At 38.2% G+C, this 20071-nt stretch overlaps 2 protein-coding genes and 1 long non-coding RNA gene across 3 annotated transcripts; 1 reads left to right on the top strand and 2 right to left on the bottom strand.

The window, feature by feature from the left end:
- Positions 1–12113: 12113 nt before the first annotated feature.
- Positions 12114–12373, bottom strand: LOC123665501. Its single transcript, XR_006745058.1, has 2 exons — positions 12320–12373; positions 12114–12145 (listed from the first exon to the last, which is right to left on the bottom strand). It is a non-coding gene; the product is annotated as an uncharacterized LOC123665501 (long non-coding RNA).
- Positions 12374–12748: 375 nt separating this feature from the next.
- On the bottom strand, positions 12749–15668 carry LOC123665499 (dolichol-phosphate mannosyltransferase subunit 1). Its single transcript, XM_045599791.1, has 5 exons — positions 15510–15668; positions 15213–15423; positions 14648–14838; positions 13713–13796; positions 12749–12941 (listed from the first exon to the last, which is right to left on the bottom strand). Exons 1-5 carry the CDS (start codon positions 15635–15637, stop codon positions 12806–12808), a joined length of 750 nt encoding a protein of 249 aa, XP_045455747.1. The 5' UTR covers positions 15638–15668; the 3' UTR covers positions 12749–12805.
- A 471-nt stretch (positions 15669–16139) lies between these two features.
- On the top strand, positions 16140–19843 carry LOC123665500 (NF-kappa-B inhibitor-interacting Ras-like protein). The gene is made up of 3 exons (XM_045599792.1): positions 16140–16367; positions 17503–17672; positions 19202–19843. The coding sequence occupies exons 1-3, from the start codon at positions 16145–16147 to the stop codon at positions 19460–19462; spliced, it is 654 nt and encodes a 217-aa protein (XP_045455748.1). The 5' UTR covers positions 16140–16144; the 3' UTR covers positions 19463–19843.
- The last annotated feature ends 228 nt before the right edge of the window (positions 19844–20071 follow it).

Below are 20071 nucleotides of genomic sequence, written 5' to 3'. Positions count from 1 at the left end.
ACAGAGAAACAAAATGGCCCGAAGCGATACCTACCGACGATATAACAGCTGAGACCGTCGCCGAAGCTATCTACAAACACTGGATTGTAAGATTCGGATGTCCATCAACACTAACTAGCGATCAAGGCCGTCAATTCGAAAGTCAACTATTTAATAACTTAATGAAAATTATGGGAATAACAAAAAATCGTACAACTCCGTATCATCCGCATAGCAACGGTATAGTCGAACGCTGGCATCGCACATTAAAAGCCGCGCTACGCACGAAACTCTCAAGTACAAGGCCATGGATCGACGAGCTACCTACTGTACTACTAGGATTACGAGCCACCCTACGCACAGACGCCGAAGTTAGCCCAGCCGAACTTACATACGGCTATAACCTACGTCTACCGGGTGATTTTTTCACTACATCGATACCTACAACTACGGACGACTATACTTACGTAAACAAGATAAGAACGGCAATAGAACAAAATAGACCGCAAGCAGCGACGACGCATCATAATAGCAAGCAATCTATTTTTATACATAAAGACCTACGCAACTGCAGCCACGTATTCGTTAGAGTCGACGCAATCAAAAAACCTTTACAACCACCCTACGAAGGACCGTATCGCGTAATAAGAAGAACAGAGAAAGTATATACGATACAACTACAAAATCGCGAAACTAACATCTCAATAGATCGTCTCAAGCCCGCTTACTTATTACAAGAAAACATACCTAACGATACGTCACTACAAAATAGTACCTCGCCACAGAATACTTCAGACAAGCCGCACGGCAGCGTGACGTCACAACCGACTGCGAATAATAATAAAGTCACTGTGGCTACCTACCACATCGAACTATTATTACATAAGTAGTAATAGTAATTCAATGAGGCTTCAAGATAACTTACCTGATACCTTTACCATTTAACCATACCGATACCTTTACTATTTAACCTTACCGATACCTTTACCTTAAAAATACCTTCACCGTTCATAACCTCAACCATTACCTTACCAAGATACATTGACGTGTACGTGAAACAGGAAGTACATAGCTCTGAAAAGAGCTGTTTCAATGTTCGCGAAAAAAGATTGTTAGCTCTGAAAAGAACTGTTGGAAAATAGCACAGCACACCATGCAAGCGGATGCACCAGCAATCACATGCACAGATCTTCACAGAAGTCTTCAAGCTAACTTGCACGTATTCTTCATGTATATCTTCACGAAGCACAATCACGCCGCCGCCGAGTGAAGTACACGTCAGAGATCCGTTCGCCGCGCCGATCGCCGCCGAAAAGAGCGAGCCACGGGAACGTGTTCTATATATAGATATCGCTCCGCGCTACCGTGCCTCCGACTCGCGACGAAGCGCATGAGTAATCGACAGCGGCACGCGCGGAGAAAGAGATAGCCACGTGCGGAAAAGAGACGCAAGGCTTACTAATAAAGATCTCTGATTGGTTATACAACTTCTTTACTGTTGATATACTTAGTTTTTTATTGCTAATAATTTTATATAAATATTACCATTTTTTTGTTTAAATATATTCGATCGACACCTTCTGATCAAGACTTTCATTCCGACACAACAACAGTCCCTAAAGTGGTGACCCGACGAAGAACACGAAGAATCCCTGCTAGTAAAGAAGAAGAATCCCTGCTCGTGAAAAATGGATCAATCAAGAATCACCGAATCCCTGCCCGCCGCAGCCGCCACCGTCGACCAGCCGTCAGAAATCGCGAACATTTCGCTTTCACTGCGAATTCCACCTTTCTGGCGCGACCGTGTTCGATTATGGTTCTACAGCTTCGAAGCCGCCATTCACGACCAGAAGAAAAGCGAACAACAGCTAGCGCAAATGGTAATCGCTCGACTAGAGAAGCAAGATATCGAACAAATATTGGACCTTCTCTACAATCCACCCGAATCCAAGCCATACCAAGCTATTAAAGAACGTCTCATCACTGCATACGAAGAGTCAGACAACCGGCAATTTCAAAAGCTCTTGTCAGAAATGGAACTAGGGGATCAGAAACCATCACACCTTCTACGACGAATGCGCGATCTCGCCCGCGATAGAATCCCTGATGCCACGCTACGCATCCTGTGGACCAACCACCTACCACCACACATCCGCTCAGTTCTAGCCGTGAGCGATTCCTTCAGCACGAAGACTGCGTTGGAAGAACTCGCACTCCTCGCTGACAAGATGCTAGAACAACACCGCGAAGTCACCGCTGTCAGCACAACACTACCACCTCATACGTCCGCATCTCAGAATACTGATACAAACTTCTTAATAAACGAAATAAGAAAACTCTCTTTAGAAATCGCTGAATTAAAATCAAGACAACCGCAACACAATTTCAGAAGAAACCGTTCTCGAAGCCGCTCCTACAACCCTCGATATAAATCTCGATCGAGAGACAATTCACCATCGTCAGTGTGCTATTACCACCAACGTTACGGTGCCCAGGCAAGAAACTGCAGATCACCGTGTTCCTTCGCGTCTAAAGGAAAGCAATCGGAAAACTAGAGAGAACGCTGGCAGAGGCGGAATCCGGCGCTCAAGAATACTCCTACCGCCTATTTGTCACAGACAAGAAAACAGGAACATCTTTCTTGGTAGACACGGGAGCTAACATATCCGTTCTACTTAGGAAAAAAACTCATTTCACTACACCGCTGCCATTCAAACTCTACGCCGCTAACAACACCACTATATCGACATACGGTGAAAAAACACTCGAACTAGACCTCAGCCTTCGCCGTCCATACAAGTGGAAGTTCATAGTCGCTGACGTGTCAAAGCCGATACTAGGAGCCGATTTTCTAAAGCATCATCAATTCATCGTCGATCTAAAAAACAAGAAACTCATCGATAACGTTACGAACTTAACAGTCAAAGCACCCGTTCGAGCCACAACTATACCTACAGTACGAAGCATAGACAGCAGTAATATTTACCACGATATCCTCTCAGAATTCCCCGGCATAACAAGACTGACTGCAATGAACATAAACGACAGCAAGATCAACGTTCAGCACTATATCGAAACCGAAGGACCACCCGTACATTGTCGTGCACGTCCTATACCACCGCATCGCTACGAACAAGTCAGGAAAGAATTTCAAAACATGATGGAACAAGGTTTATGTCGCCCCAGCAAGAGCCCATGGGCGTCACCCCTTCACGTCGTACCAAAGAAGAACGGAGACATACGCGTCTGTGGTGACTATCGCCGTCTAAACGCTATCACCAAGGCCGATCGATATCCCGTACCACGCGTCAAAGACTTCACATATCAACTCGCTGGGAAGACAATATTTTCAACAATAGACCTCAACAGAGCATATCAACAACTCTGCGTTCGCGAAGAGGATATTGAAAAGACTGCTATAATAACGCCAATGGGACTATTCGAATTTCCAAGAATGTGTCCAGGTTTAAAAAACGCAGGGCAGACATTCCAGCGATTCATACATCAAGTATTAAGCGGACTGCCTTACGTATTTCCTTTCATCGATGACGTACTTCTTGCATCTGAAAACGAAGATCTTCACCGAGAACACCTCAGAACCGTGCTACGAAGACTTGAAGAACACGGCATCACAATAAATCCATCGAAATGTCACTTCGGTCAAACAGAAGTTCAATTCTTAGGATACCACGTTTCAAAAGATGGTATCAAACCTCCAGCACAGAAGATCGACATCATCATGAAGTATCCGAAACCTACGAACATCGAAGAGTTACGTCGTTTCCTCGGTATGGTAAATTTTTATCGCGACCACATACCTAACGCCGCATCTATTCAAGCGCCACTCAATGCATACCTACACAACGTTAAGAAGCGAGACAAGACTGTCATTCAATGGACCGAAGAGTCAACACAAGCATTCGAAGCATGCAAAAACAGCATCAGCAACGCTGCTTTGCTTGCTCATCCGTCACATCAAGCTACGTATGCGTTATTCTGCGACGCATCCGACAAGTCAGCTGGCGCCGTCTTACAACAATACGTCAACGAATCATGGCAACCTCTCGGTTATTATTCAAAAAAATTCTCCGATGCGCAATCAAGATACTCAACATACGACAGAGAACTTCAAGCAATATACATGGCTGTGAAACACTTCCGCAAGATGTTCGAAGGACGACCACTCATCATATTCACCGATCACAAGCCACTCACATTCGCAATGCATAAGGTTAATTCGACTACAGAAACACCGAGACGCACGAGACAGTTATTATTTATTAGTGAATTTACAACCGACATAAGACATGTAAGCGGCAAACAAAACATCGTTGCCGACGCTCTAAGTCGCATAGAAACAATTACATGTCCCTCTACAATCAATTACGAAGAAATAGCAACCGCACAGCAACAAGATCCTACTATTAAACAATTATTACTTCAAGAAAATATTAATCTAAAGAAAATAACTATCCCGAACACCGATATCGAACTATATTGTGAAACTTCATCATCGCATATACGACCATACATACCCGAACAACATCGACAACATGTATTTAGAAGCGTACATAACATAAGCCAACCTGGAACGCGTACGACACGAAAGATGATATCACAAAAATATTTTTGGCCGTCAATGAATAGCGACATATCAATATGGACTAGAAGCTGCATCGATTGTCAAAAAAATAAGATTCAACGACATACACACAGTGCTACATCAAAATTCCCGCCTACAGAACGTTTTCAACACATTCACGTCGATATCGTAGGACCTTTACCTACTACAACGCAAGGTTACCGCTATCTCATAACAATGATCGACAGAGAAACAAAATGGCCCGAAGCGATACCTACCGACGATATAACAGCTGAGACCGTCGCCGAAGCTATCTACAAACACTGGATTGTAAGATTCGGATGTCCATCAACACTAACTAGCGATCAAGGCCGTCAATTCGAAAGTCAACTATTTAATAACTTAATGAAAATTATGGGAATAACAAAAAATCGTACAACTCCGTATCATCCGCATAGCAACGGTATAGTCGAACGCTGGCATCGCACATTAAAAGCCGCGCTACGCACGAAACTCTCAAGTACAAGGCCATGGATCGACGAGCTACCTACTGTACTACTAGGATTACGAGCCACCCTACGCACAGACGCCGAAGTTAGCCCAGCCGAACTTACATACGGCTATAACCTACGTCTACCGGGTGATTTTTTCACTACATCGATACCTACAACTACGGACGACTATACTTACGTAAACAAGATAAGAACGGCAATAGAACAAAATAGACCGCAAGCAGCGACGACGCATCATAATAGCAAGCAATCTATTTTTATACATAAAGACCTACGCAACTGCAGCCACGTATTCGTTAGAGTCGACGCAATCAAAAAACCTTTACAACCACCCTACGAAGGACCGTATCGCGTAATAAGAAGAACAGAGAAAGTATATACGATACAACTACAAAATCGCGAAACTAACATCTCAATAGATCGTCTCAAGCCCGCTTACTTATTACAAGAAAACATACCTAACGATACGTCACTACAAAATAGTACCTCGCCACAGAATACTTCAGACAAGCCGCACGGCAGCGTGACGTCACAACCGACTGCGAATAATAATAAAGTCACTGTGGCTACCTACCACATCGAACTATTATTACATAAGTAGTAATAGTAATTCAATGAGGCTTCAAGATAACTTACCTGATACCTTTACCATTTAACCATACCGATACCTTTACTATTTAACCTTACCGATACCTTTACCTTAAAAATACCTTCACCGTTCATAACCTCAACCATTACCTTACCAAGATACATTGACGTGTACGTGAAACAGGAAGTACATAGCTCTGAAAAGAGCTGTTTCAATGTTCGCGAAAAAAGATTGTTAGCTCTGAAAAGAACTGTTGGAAAATAGCACAGCACACCATGCAAGCGGATGCACCAGCAATCACATGCACAGATCTTCACAGAAGTCTTCAAGCTAACTTGCACGTATTCTTCATGTATATCTTCACGAAGCACAATCACGCCGCCGCCGAGTGAAGTACACGTCAGAGATCCGTTCGCCGCGCCGATCGCCGCCGAAAAGAGCGAGCCACGGGAACGTGTTCTATATATAGATATCGCTCCGCGCTACCGTGCCTCCGACTCGCGACGAAGCGCATGAGTAATCGACAGCGGCACGCGCGGAGAAAGAGATAGCCACGTGCGGAAAAGAGACGCAAGGCTTACTAATAAAGATCTCTGATTGGTTATACAACTTCTTTACTGTTGATATACTTAGTTTTTTATTGCTAATAATTTTATATAAATATTACCATTTTTTTGTTTAAATATATCCCCCACACAGTCGGTAGTCGAACCGACTCCCATCAGAGAGGAGGTCAAACGGATGAAGGCCTACCTCGCTGAAGTTAGGTTTCAATTAGACCGCAATCCGCGGCCACCGCCCTCGGCGAGTGGTTTAGGAAATGGAGAATCGAAGTAAACCCCGAAAAGAGTGCAGCAGTGCACTTTGTTAAGCACACCAGACGCGTCTTCTGGACGAAAGGTCGACCCGGGACCATTACCCTGTTCGGCACTCCGATTCCTTGGCTAAAGGAAACAAAGTACCTAGGTGTCATTCTCGACAGTAAAGTTTCGTTCAAAGCCCACATCAACCGGGTCCGAAACAGGGCAGCGTTCGTACTAGGTCGATTGCACACGCTGCTATGCGGGAGGAGTAAAATGTCTCTTAGAAATAAGACGACATTATACAAGGCCTGCATACGACCTATTATGACCTACGCGTGCCCCGTCTTCGCTCATGTGGCGCCAACCCTCATCCATAGGCTCCAAATCATTCAGAACAAGTTTCTGCGCACTGCCACGTACTCGCCGTGGTACGTGCGTAATGTCGACTTACATCGCGACCTTAAGATCGATTCAATCGCGAAGCACCTCAAAATACTCGCTACAGCGTATTTTGAGAGAGCGCGCAGTCACCCAAATCCTCTTGTAGCAGAGGCTTGCAAATACGTAGGTAGAGGTAACTTACAGACCGTACAAAGGCGTCCCATGCACGCCTTAACCGACCCTGACGATAGGATCACGGCGCTTAACGCCATATACACCACCACACACAGGACACACACACACCGCCCCCGCCGGCGAGGGCGAGGTCCCCGCGTTCTGACGGCTCGCACGCGCCTAGGCGCGTAGCCGACCGTCCGTAAGCCGTCTCAGCGCTCCGCATAGCGCCTCCTCCACTCCGACGACGCTCTAAGCCGAGGTGCGATCTCGCTAGGAGACACCCTTAGGGCGGGCGTCTTTCCCCTCCGAGCCCTCCCAGAGGGCTCCCATTCTTCCTTCGCGGCCGGCTTGCCTAAGTGCCCGGCCCCTCTCACCGGTGACGCTGTAAAGGCCGCTAGGGCCAACAGCACTCTTCAATTCGAAAAAAAAAAAAAAAAAAAAAAAAAGTTTAAATATATTCGATCGACACCTTCTGATCAAGACTTTCATTCCGACACAACAACAGTCCCTAAAACCCGATATGTAGACAAAATTTCATAAAAATTGGTCCAGCCGTTTCGTAGGAATATGGTAACCAACATTGAGAACCGAGAATTTTAGAATTTACTAAAGAAGGAACATACAGAATATCTTGAAGATGTAGCAAAGCTTTGTAACTGATTAAATTTATAAATTTATGATTCTTTTTTTCTGATTGGGCAACATCACATTAGTTAATCGACTTCCAAAAAGCTAAAAGTCACTCGGGTAAAGATTTTAAGTCATTTTGGAAGCTAACAAAGAAACTTAATCCGAGGTCGGGCCGCCCTGTGAGCGTAGCGGGTGTACACGACCCTGTTGATATAGCCAACTTGTTTCAACAACATTTTAAAGTAGATTCACCACTAAGGCAATCTGTCCGGGTGCCCAGTGTTGAGTCCGTTTCGGGTGATATCACCGTCAGATTTACCGAAAAAGACGTTGCCACGGTTATATCATCTATGAAGAGAGGTAAGGCCATGATGGTGCAACACGCAGGTGTGCACCTGCCTCGAATTTTAGCTATGTTTTTTATAATTGTATTAAATGCATTACTGAAGTCCAGCAGGGTCAACACCGTGAGATTTTGTTTGTCCATGGCCAATCTAATGTCGTCGGTGATTTTGACCAGAGCCGTTGCCGCAATATGACCTTTACGGAAATCGGACTGATAAGGATTAAGAAGGTTATTTGAGTGCAGTAAAAATGTTAGCTGCTGATGGATAAGACGCTCTAAGAGTTTAGACAAAAAAGGAAGGATTGATATTGGGCGAAGATCAGAAAACGTGATGGAATTAGGTTTCTTGGGTAAAGGAATAATTTGAGCGTCTTTCCAGCAGGTAGGAAAGGTATTGGAAAACAAGGATTCGTTGTTTATTGGAAGGATGTTTATGTCACTGCTATTTACCTGAAGACCTTATGTATACTGTGGTAGTACCTACCAATTGTTAAAAATAAAACTGGGGATGCATAACTGAGGATATTAATAACCATCGGCCAATATCTCTGGCGACAATCATGGCCAAGATACTGGACAGTTTGCTTGACAAACAATTACTTAAAAACATTATTCTTAATGATAATCAGTTCGGCTTTAGACCGGGTCTTTCCACAGAAAGTGCAATTTTATGTCTTAAGCAGACTGTCTGTATTACACTAGCAGATGTACACCCGTGATTGCCTGTTTTTTAGACCTGTCTAGGGCGTTCGACTTGGTTGATTACGGGGTTTTGTGGCAGAAACTTCATCGTGAAACCACACTACCACATGAAATAATCAGTATATTTGGTTATTGGTACAATAACCAACTCAACAGTGTAAAGTGGGAGGAATCATTTTCTAATATTTACCGGTTTTTTTTTTTTTAATTATTTGATATATCCACAGGCTTATTATGCCCGTGCTTTTGTTATTCCATATATTATTATTATTATTTTTAACATGCATCGGTACTTCACCGTTATGCCGATGACAATGTGCTGCTGAGCCCATCGGTCAGTGCATTGAGACGATTATTGTCTATATGGGAAGTGTATGCTGAGGCTCAAGGACTCAAGTATAATGCCAGAAAGAGCGAAATTATGGTTTTTAAAGCGGGTGCAAGAGGCTATAAAACCATGCCTGAGGTATCGCTCTGCGGATCACCGCTACTTAGGGTTACCAGCTTTAAGTACTTGGGTCATTGGGTAAACGAGAACTTAGGAGATAATAATATAATAGGTCGCTGTCGGTTCGCTGCAACATGCTGGCTCGCAGATTTGCACGTTGTACAGATGTCAAAATAACTCTTTTTAAAGCCTTCTGCCAATCGTTTTATACGTGCAGTCTGTGGACCAGCTATAGCTTGCGTGCTTGCAGTGACCTCCGCGTACAATACAATAATGCGTTCAGGATGCTGCTGGGGCTGCCGTGGCGCTGTACTGCATCAGTGATGTTCGCGGAAAGGCGCGTCGATGACTTCAAAGCTATCATGCGCAAGAGGTGCGCGTCATTACATAAGCGTTTCCGCGGCAGCAACAATAGTATTCTGAAAGTATTTGTAGATAGATGGGAGAGTCCAATGCTGCGACATTGGATAAAACTCCATGTGATTTGAAAAAAAAAAATATGTATAAATTAAAAAACTATTTTATATTTATTCTCTGTTATTGTACTAACACTAGGTTATAAGAAACGTTGTTACTAACACTATATGGGCTAGTCCCGAAATAAATGTCATTATTATTAATATTACTAAAAAAGGAGGAGGTTCTCAATTCGACTGTATTTTTTTAATGTATGTTACATCAGAACTTCTGACCGTGTGGACCGATTTCAACATTTTTTTGTAATCGAAAGGTAGTGTGTGTCAATTGGTCCCATTTAAATTTATTTGAGATCTAACAACTACTTTTCGAGCTATATCTAATAATGCGTTTTTACTTGACGCTTTTTTCGTCGACCTACGTTGTATTATACCACATAACTTTCTACTGAATGTACCGATTTTGATAATTCTTTTTTTATTGGAAAGGATATATCCCAAGTTTAGTACCATGACAAGGAAATCAGGATCTGATGATGGGATCCCAGAGAAATCAAGGGGAAACTCTTGAAAATCCGCAATAACTTTTTACTGGGTGTACCGATTTTGATAATTCTTTTTTTGTTGGAAAGAAGATATCCCTAGTTCAGTACCATGATAAGGAAACCAGGATCTGATGATGGGATCCCAGAGAAATCGAGGGAACTTCTTGAAAATCCGCAATAACTTTTTACTGGGTTACCGATTTTAATAATTTTTAATTTAATCGAAAGCTGATGTTTGTCATGTGGTCACATATAAATTTTATTGAGATCTAATAACTACTTTTTGAGTAATCTTTGATAACGCGTAGTTACTTGACTATTTTTTCGTCGATCTACGTTGTATTACTCGTCGATGTAATTGAAGTCGGTTTTTTTTCGTTTGCAAGCAAACACAATTATTTGTAAAATGGATTCCATACGGTTGACCAATATTCCAAGATAGACCCTACTAGAGAATTAGAAAGCTGTCCTCATTGTACTGACATTTTTAAAATCACGTCCCACTCTTAGCACAAAAACAAGGGTTCAGAATGCTTTAACAGTAAAAAAATTGAAATGTTAAAAGTTAATTTCTATATTGATGTAAATAACCAAGTCTCGCACCTCGGTAGCTTGTGTTATTGTCTCCTGATTTAGTTGATTATTAAAATTAATTATGTTAGTCTAGTTACTAGATATAATCTAAATAGATCTAATAGTTTACTAGACATGATCTTCACCCATCTGTTAAATAATAATATATAAAAATTAAATATTAAATATCTTCTTTAGTATGTTAAAGATAAATCGCCAAGGGGTTGGCTGGAAAATTCCTGGCCAGTCTATAAATATATATTGTGGTGTATATAATATAATAATATAAACATACCCAACCCAACAGAAGATCAAAGCTAAATAATACTGCCAGCCTTGGGGGGGGGGGGATGCAATCACCACAACAATTTTTCTAATTGATAAAAATTTAAATCCTGCCTATCGACCGCGTAGAATAGAATAAAGTAAGAATAAGAAGGGGCAAGATGGAAGTGCAGTAGCAATTCAACGTCCTCACTGGCAGTAATTAGTAAAAACTTTAGTACAAGCTACCCTACCTACCCTACCCTAGCTTACCCTATGGAAAAAATCTCATAAAACATGGAAAAATGCAGACCAAATTCTCATTTATAACTCGGTATGAGATATAATCACTCCAGCCTATCGCAGTCCACTGCTGGACATAGGTTTCCGCAAGTTCGCGTCAAAAATTGCGTGTACTCATATGTGTTGCCCATAGTCACCATGCTGGGCAGACGGGTTGGTGACCGCAGGGCTGGCTGTGTCGTACCGAAGACGCTGCTGCCCGTCTTCGGCCTGTGTATTTCAAAGCCAGCAGTTGAAAAATTATCCCGTCATCGGTCGGCTTTTTAAGTTCCAAGGTGGTAGTGGAACTATGTTATCCCTTAGTCGCCTCTTACGACACCCATGAGAAGCTAGGGGGTGGCTATATTCTTTATTGCCGTAGCCACACAACAAAATGTCCGAAGAAGATATTAGAGTAACGTGTCCTTATTCATTGACTCTTGTCTGAGATAGAAAAACGACATAAACCCTATTTATTAATTTATTTATTTACAGACATACCAACATCATAACAAACATTATTTTACAATAAGTTATTCTATATAATATTAAGATATTATGTATGCCAATTACAGGTTCATTTTTATACAATTAAAAGGAAAATGCATACAAAAAATAGCGTGAGTTCGTGTAGCATACACTCGCACCAGTAATATAAATGAAAAATTAGCAATTATGATCTAAAAAATTATAATAATAAACTTAAGTTTACAAGTTATGTTGAGGGTAATAAACAGAAATCAGTAGTAATTTTTTTTCAAAGAGACGACGCGCGAGATACTGATTATTAAAAATATATTTCTAAAATTAACGCAGTGAATCGGTTGTAAAGCCACCAACGGATTTAACTAGAAGTTTCCATTTCTAACCATATTGGTGTGTTGTTAGCATCAACGCTGACGGATGAAGCCATTTCCTTGGAGAAAACTATAGCTTAATGATTAAGGAACTAACATAGCTCAGGTCATTGTACTTTCAATGGTATTTTTCCAGAAACCAGAGTCTGGATCGTTAAAATGTCTATCTTCGTTCTTACGATAGCAAAATTTAGAGAACATTTAACCAAACTTAGATATGGTTCTATACACACCAGCGACCAATTGTTCTGATAAAAGAAGCCTTTTTTGCTAAAATCGGGAAAAAACTATGAACGATTCACTTTAAATCTAGAATTAGAATTAATGAGAAAGAAGATGACGATGTATGACTCGAGCCTGAATGATTATAGCTAGAGGTGGCTGTATTTATACACTTCATTTCACATACATTGCATTTTAAGAATTTCAATTAATCAAAAGTAAATTACAATTTGATTGTGTAAATAAAGGTAATAAATTTTTGCATTGTGATAATCAATCAACAGCTTAGAAAGTAATTATACAATTATTATTAAACTGAATGAGTTCAATTGACGAACTATTGTTATTGCACCGACATACATGATATATAATATATATTAGTTATTGAAAGAAAAAATTGATAGTTAATGAACATTGCAAATAAATAATGGAAAAATATATTTATTTAACTTATTTTAATGTAATTATACATTACAAATATGTATGTTTTGAAGTCATTATGTAGTAGCAAATAAGTATAGCAGCGCCTTAGCAAATTGGATAATTTCCGACCCTCCAAGTTTTGATTCACCGTAGACACGGTCAACGAATGATATTGGAACTTCGCCAATTGTGTAATCAAGTTGTCTTGCCCTAAAAAAACGATAAATATATTTAACAAGTATATAAACATACATTTAACTGAGGTAGGGCACAGCAGGAATTTCCTGCTCAAAATATGGTGCAGCCCGACTGGGGTAGTACCTCGACCTTACAGATGATCACAGCAAAATAATACTGTTTTCAAGCAGTATTGTGTTCCTGTTGGTGAGTAAGGTGACCAGAGCTCCTGGGGCTCCTGGGGATTGGGTCGGTAACGCGCTTGCGATGCTTCTGGTGTTGCAGGCGCCTATAAGCTACGGTAATCGCTTACCATCAGGTGAGCCGTACGCTTGTTTGCCGACCTAGTGACAAAAAAAAAGTGTGTGTCAGTTCCGACGCACGTCTGGAGTTTACTCCTTCAGATCGACTCACATCAAACAGGCACAAAAAAGGCTTACTAGTCTAAGAAAAAGAATACCATATCAAATGGTAAATAAACTAATCAAATAACGCCATCTATCTAAGTTGGCATTTTTAGAGAACATCGTTACGGAACTTTATTGAGTTTCGATAGATGGCGTCACGAGCAACGTAACAAGATCATTCGTTCAATAGATTTTACTCCTTATATTTTTTTCATACCGGGATTCTTATATAAAATCGATTATTAAGGAGTAAACTTCAAAAAATTTATTTAACATACACAGATAGTCACCTGTTCCTGAAGTATATTATATGTTAGGTAACCAATGACTGATATAATTTTTATTAAATAATACATAATTATTGTCCAGACAAGATTATATGTTAATTTTATATTACCTAATAATCATCTCCATTTGAAACACGTAGCCTTTAGAAACGCAACTATCAATCAACTGTTGCAGGATATCTTTTTTATAGAGCCTGGAATTAAATGTTTATTATTAATGAATAAATCCTATTCATATAGCCGACTTGATGTGTAAGAGGCATCTATATGATATATCAAAATATATACATATTTTACAAAGCGAAAACGACCGCTCTGATGTAATCGTGCATGTGCCATGTCGGCGGCGCCTTAGCACCGACAGTAGCGGGTTTGATTCCCGTTCGGAGTGGATATTTGTGTTTATACGAATATTTATTTCCAGTCTGGTTGTCAGTCCTTATGGGTCTCTCTACCGTGCCTTAGAAGCATGTTAAACCGTCGGTCCTAATTGTCATCATGTACACCTGATGATAGTGATTGATACTCATAGTTGGGAATATATCCACCAACCAGCATTGGAGCAGCGTGATGGATTAAGCTCTGATCCTTCTCTTACATGCGGAAAGAGGCCTATGCCCAGCAATGAGATATTACAGGCTAAAGCGTACCAAACAAAAACAAATTGAATTGAGATTGATTGTATTGAATTGAATTTATAATTTTTCTATTATCTGTCTATATAGAGTGTAGTAAGAATCTTGATTGGTGAAGTAAAATTACTTTACAAACGTTTTGATCTGAAACTTGTTGAACTGAAAATGCGAGAAAGATAAAGAAACAAACACATAAATGTATAATAATATCAATAAAAGTATAAAACAAACTATTAAAAACAGTATAAAAATTAAAACCCGCACTAAAACTCTACAAATTATTTAAAAGAAAAAGTAAAAATATGTAAGTATATGTAAAAAAAAACAACGAAAGGCAACAATATCATAAAACATTAGAACAGTGTAATACATCGCAAATTCTATAAACATATATAAAAACTTCTTCTTACCTAAATGATCCGGTCAAATCGGAAGCCCTAGGACGTAACAAAAGCTGCGTAATGAAATTGGCCCCTCTTGAAATTAGTTTCCTTTTAAAATCCCAACCGTAAACACCGCCACCATCCTTGTAGCGAGTGCCTGATACTAGGTCGTAGTCATGCTTTTTTTGAAGCTCTATGAACTTTGGAATGTATTTGGGCTGTGAAAAATTATTTATTTTATATATTAAAAACTTATTAGAAACACTAAGTTAAAATTTTATATTTAATACTTTACATTGATTATTTGTTTTTTATTGTACACCCCACACATAAAAAATCCCAGAAATAAATAAAAAAAATGACAATAGCAATCTTATTGCTCAAAAAGCGAGTTCTTCCAGTCAATCTTTAACATGTGAAACAGTAGAATAACAGAAATTAGCATTTTCTCTTGAACGATTTGAGCGACAAATTATTATAAATTATTTTTGTAGAATATGTACTATTTATTTTTGTGTTACCCACACATTAGGGAATTCTAAACATTTTGTAAAGTAGTTTAAAAGTTTAGGTAATTATTACAAACGCTTACGTGGTGGCTTAAATCCGAGTCCATGATAATGATAAAGTTACCGGTAGCATGTTGCATCCCATGTATGTAAGCAGTGCCTAATCCTAACTTCTTTTCCCTTGGACGTAAAATAATTTTATTTGATCCATACAATTTCTGCAGTTGTTTCGCCACCTCCAATGTTCCATCTGGACTGCCATCATCAATGACGATAACTTCGTAATCGAAGCCGCTAAAATTATATTATAATTGTAAACATTATTAACTTTAGTAAACAAAATTATCATCATCATCATCACATTCAAAACTTATCTTCACCTGTTGTCAAGATATTTAATTATTAGCCATATTATGATTGGTAAATTTTCTCTTTCGTTGTATGTTGGTAATAATATTGAATATTTATCACTTTTAGTAATTTCTGAATAGGAACCCGAAAGCGCCATGGTTAATGTTGTTTATGTCAAATCATGTCAAATTGTTACACATGAAGCCAAACACGAAGCCGAAGGTATCTTTATAAAACAGAGTATAGAAGTTTAAACTTTAAATTAAACTATCATAACTTTTAAAATATTAAATAACAACTTTACAATGAAAATTATTTCTACATTAAGTTATCTTTAAATAATTATTACGTATTTTATTATAATGTTTCTTACAAAAAACTAAAATGTTAAAGTTTGTCGAATACGTAAAACGAAGTTTAAATGTCAAGTAAAATTATTTTCTCTTCGTCAGTAAATATTTCTAAAATTTAAAATGAATTATAAGTGAACTATGCTTATAATATTATGTTGCCAAAAGCTTAATATAACATAAATAATGTAAAAACTACAGAATATTAAAACAATTTATAGAAAAAGCCACTTATTCCGCGTAAACTATGTCACATATGTGAAAGTTGCAAAATTTTCAATGTACAACATCCGTTTTCTAAATTTTTGCGAAAAATGGGGAAAACAAGCAAAGTAGTCGTATGTGGAATGAAAGGCGTGGGTAAAACTGCTATTCTAGAACAACTTATATACGGAAATGTTAATCTGAAGTCATCTTTTTATCCAACGATTGAAGATATATACGTTGCCAATATTGAAACAGACCGTGGGACTAAAGAGCGCGTATGTTTCTATGATACCGCTGGTCTGGAGCCTCCCTTAACAGGCGAGTTGAAAGGTTTAGTTGAAATTAGTTTTCTTATTTCAGCTTATGCTTATTTCACAAGAATATCCACTTTAGTGATGTAATAAGGTTTTATTTCTTACATATTTAATAATCTTATCGTGCACTAGCTCAGCTATTTGTTATTACACTGCTTTACTAAATAGACATTGATTATGTTTTCTTCTTTTACTTTGGCTCCCTAAAGGATATCCAATATCTGAGTGAAGCTTAGTTTACGTTATAAAAATTGTTGTTTTTCACAATTTTTAAGTGTCAAGTTAGTATCTGAAACAAAAGACAAACATGTATAAACATAGGTTAGTAGGGTTAATCCAGACAAACAATGCTACACACTAATGTTATTTTGTTTAATTTAATTATGTTAAACACACGAAACTATATAACATATTTCATTAATGCTCTACTCCTATTGGTCAGTGTGATGTTAAGTAGCCTATACGCTTCTTGATAAATTATTTTTGAAGTAAAACTTCTTTAACGCACCTTTGACTTGGGGAGTAAGCTGGTGAATGTGTGGAAGAGCGTTACGAAAAGTGTGCTCAGGTGAGGTGAACGAAAGTTGAAAGGGAGATATAAGTTAGTGAAGATAGAAAGAGAGAGAGTTATGTTTCGTAAGTTTCACTCCAGTCGTATGGTGTAAAGTGAACTCCTTTTTTTTTTAAACTAGTCAAATGTAAAATAGGTGACATTTGTGATAATATTTATTTTTAATTTTTTTATTGTTTAAACTTAAAAATCAACAAAATATTTGTTTTATATTTTAGTTTTTGAGACCACAACATAGTCATATTAATAATGATATTTGGTTTCCTTATTCCGTACCTTGAAAGTTTAAACGAACACTCAGAACACGGCAAACTTCTGTAAGGACAATACAAATGTTTGTCATGTGCGGGGATCAAACTCGCAACTGCCAGCGCAATAGCCACAAACCAGTGCTGTGACTGCTGTGCCAACGTGTGTCGTCACATGTTGTATTTATTTATTCCCATAAATTACTTTGAACTAGTGGTCATAGAAAACTAATACAAGTTTTGTTCATTTGTGCCAACCATCAGTCTCATATAAAAAGTTTATGATAACATCTTTATCAGCTTTTTAATATTTATAAAATATATATTTTTAGGACCACCTCAATCTCCGACAATGCAGCTAACAGCAAACCAGGTTCTTCAGCGTCACTACCTTGGGTTCGCAGAGGGGTTTGTCATGGTCTACGACACTACCCAGCCGGAATCCCTCGATGTCTTGATGTATTTGAAGAAGGATATTGACAGAAATAAGGATAAGAAAGAGGTATGACTAATTTTTATAATAAAGACTAGCGGACCCGGCAGACGTTGTTCTGGCCGGAAAACCGCTACCAAATTTAGTTGCTTACATACTGATAGCAGCAACACCTACCTGGTCCAATTGATATAAAAACTACCCTATCTCACAAGTTGAACCAAATTACAGATGCTTGCTGAAACATACATCGTGACATGAAATTTTTATATATGTAGATATTCTGAAATTGCAATGATCAGTTGTCTCTGCAATAATTAATATTCTACTGAATCTATGATTTTTACATTTATTATTATGGGATATTAATATCAACTCAAATGTTTGTCGTAAGTCGGAACTATTGCAAGCACCATAAGCACAGGTGGGCAGCCGTCATGGTGCAATAAAATCGCTTCTTTGACTTGATTATTGTTTCCTTATTATAATTAACTTGATTATCATTTGCAATAATAAAACAAAGTTCTTTTTGTAAGTGCAGTGTACTTCGTAACCGACTTACAAAAAAGGAGGAGGTTCTCAATTCGACTGTATTATTTTTTTTGTATGTTACATCAGAACTTTTGACCGGGTGGACCGATTTCGACAATTTTTTTGTTAATCGAAAGGTGGTGTGTGTCAATTAGTCCCATTTAAATTTATTTGAGATCTAACAACTACTTTTCGAGTTATATCTAATAATGCGTTTTTACTTGACGCTTTTTTCGTCGACCTACGTTATATTATAACGCATAACTTTCTACTGGATGTACCGATTTTGATAATTATTTTTTTGATGGAAAGGATATCCAGGATCTGATGATAGGATCCTAGAGAAATCGAGGGAAACTCTCGAAAATCCGCAATAACTTTTTACTATGTGTACCGATTTTGATAAATTTTAATTTTATCGAAAGCTGATGTTTATCATGTCACATTGAAATTTTATCGAAATCTAATAACTACTTTTTGAGTAATCTTTCATAACGCGTAGTTACTTAACTATTTTTTCGTCGATCTACGCTGTATCACTTGTCGATGTAATTGAAGTCGGTTTTTTTTTTCGTTTGCGAGCAAACACAATTATTTAAGTGAAAAATTCAACATAAAATATTTACTGTGTACTTGTATCATATATTCTAATTAGTGGATAAGTCGTTGTTGTACCTTAATGAAAAAAAATAAAAATAAAAGAAACGCGGAAAAAAATCAGCCTCAGTCAAGCTCAAAGTTACCAAAAATAAATGTGATATGTATGACTGTGTGTAAATAATACAATATAATAATGACAATAAGTGTTAAAAAAATTGTGTTTTACTGAAGATGGTTTAATATATATTTAGTAAGTTAGCTATAACTGGAAATGCCCCAGGGCACAGTCACTATCATGAAGGGGCTGTACTGAAATAGTCGAAAACCTTACCACATATCATCAGGATGGGTAGGGAGCTAACATAGCTAAAAACCATTACGTGATTTGTATGGACGAATACAAATAGTAAGAAGTGCCAAGAAATAGCAACAACTGTCTCATAGTTTTAATTTTTTCACGTCAACAGGTAGTGATGCTAGTAATAGGCAACAGAACAGGTCCCGATGACATTAACAGCCTGGAAAACACGTGCTCCAAAGCTGCAAACTGGTGTGCCAGAGAGAAAATCAGACATTTCGAGGTATCAGCTATGGATCGTCCATCATTGTACGAACCATTTATATTCATGACGACAAAATTAAACCCCGTGCAGAATAAAACAGCTTTCCCCCAACTTTCAACCCTTAGTAAGTTAACTCAGAAAAATAATCGTAGTGACGCAATGTAACATTACGTTTTCAATCTATGTCCCTTCTGCTATCAGCCTTAAGGTTCTAAAAGACGATATAATTTCAGATACTCAAGTCCGTAGTTGCAATTTTGTCAATTGCTAGTCATTGGTTACAGTTGAATTATGTACTACAGTAATTTCTATTGTGACACATTGTAATAATAGATTTGAGAACCAGAATTTTTATTAGAAGATGCAAAGGGCGATTTTGTAGCCTACTTTCCCATTCTACTTTGAGAATTTGCATTGCAATAAATGTGTATAAAGCACGCAATTTTTAATGGAATCTTGTTAAATTGTATGTTTATATAAGAAACCAAAATTTAATTTAATATTTATAACAAAAATGAAAAATAAGTGATTAAATTAAAAGTAGTCAGCCACCAATGATAACGATACTGTTTATTCGAAGCCTTTGGTAGTAGATGACGTTACTAAAATGGCGACTGTACATACCTAATATTTAAATATTAATTATTATATTATTTATTATTAATTTCATTAATAATAGCAATTTGCAGGAGTTGTAGTTAAAATGTCGAAGCCAAAATATACTGTTTTATTATATATTAAGCTTCAAGACTAAATCCTAAAGTCAAAATTGTA

The sequence above is a fragment of the Melitaea cinxia genome, chromosome 24 (genome assembly GCF_905220565.1).
Source record: "Melitaea cinxia chromosome 24, ilMelCinx1.1, whole genome shotgun sequence".
NCBI classification, from domain to species: Eukaryota; Metazoa; Arthropoda; class Insecta; order Lepidoptera; family Nymphalidae; genus Melitaea; species Melitaea cinxia.
Note: the sequence above shows the minus strand (reverse complement) of the source record. Positions and strands in the feature narration are given on the sequence as shown.

Bases quoted from the DNA above. Each gene is read 5' to 3' on its own strand.
- LOC123665500 (XM_045599792.1), top strand. From the start codon at position 16,145: ATGGGGAAAACAAGCAAAGTAGTCGTATGTGGAATGAAAGGCGTGGGT. The intron at 16,368-17,502 runs GTTTAGTTGAAA...ATATATTTTTAG, and splicing joins CTTAACAGGCGAGTTGAAAG to GACCACCTCAATCTCCGACA. The intron at 17,673-19,201 runs GTATGACTAATT...TCACGTCAACAG, and splicing joins GAAATAAGGATAAGAAAGAG to GTAGTGATGCTAGTAATAGG.
- LOC123665499 (XM_045599791.1), bottom strand. From the start codon at position 15,637: ATGGCGCTTTCGGGTTCCTATTCAGAAATTACTAAAAGTGATAAATAT. The intron at 13,797-14,647 runs GTAAGAAGAAGT...ATTTAATTCCAG, and splicing joins GATTTGACCGGATCATTTAG to GCTCTATAAAAAAGATATCC. The intron at 12,942-13,712 runs GTAATATAAAAT...TCGTTTTTTTAG, and splicing joins CAAATGGAGATGATTATTAG to GGCAAGACAACTTGATTACA.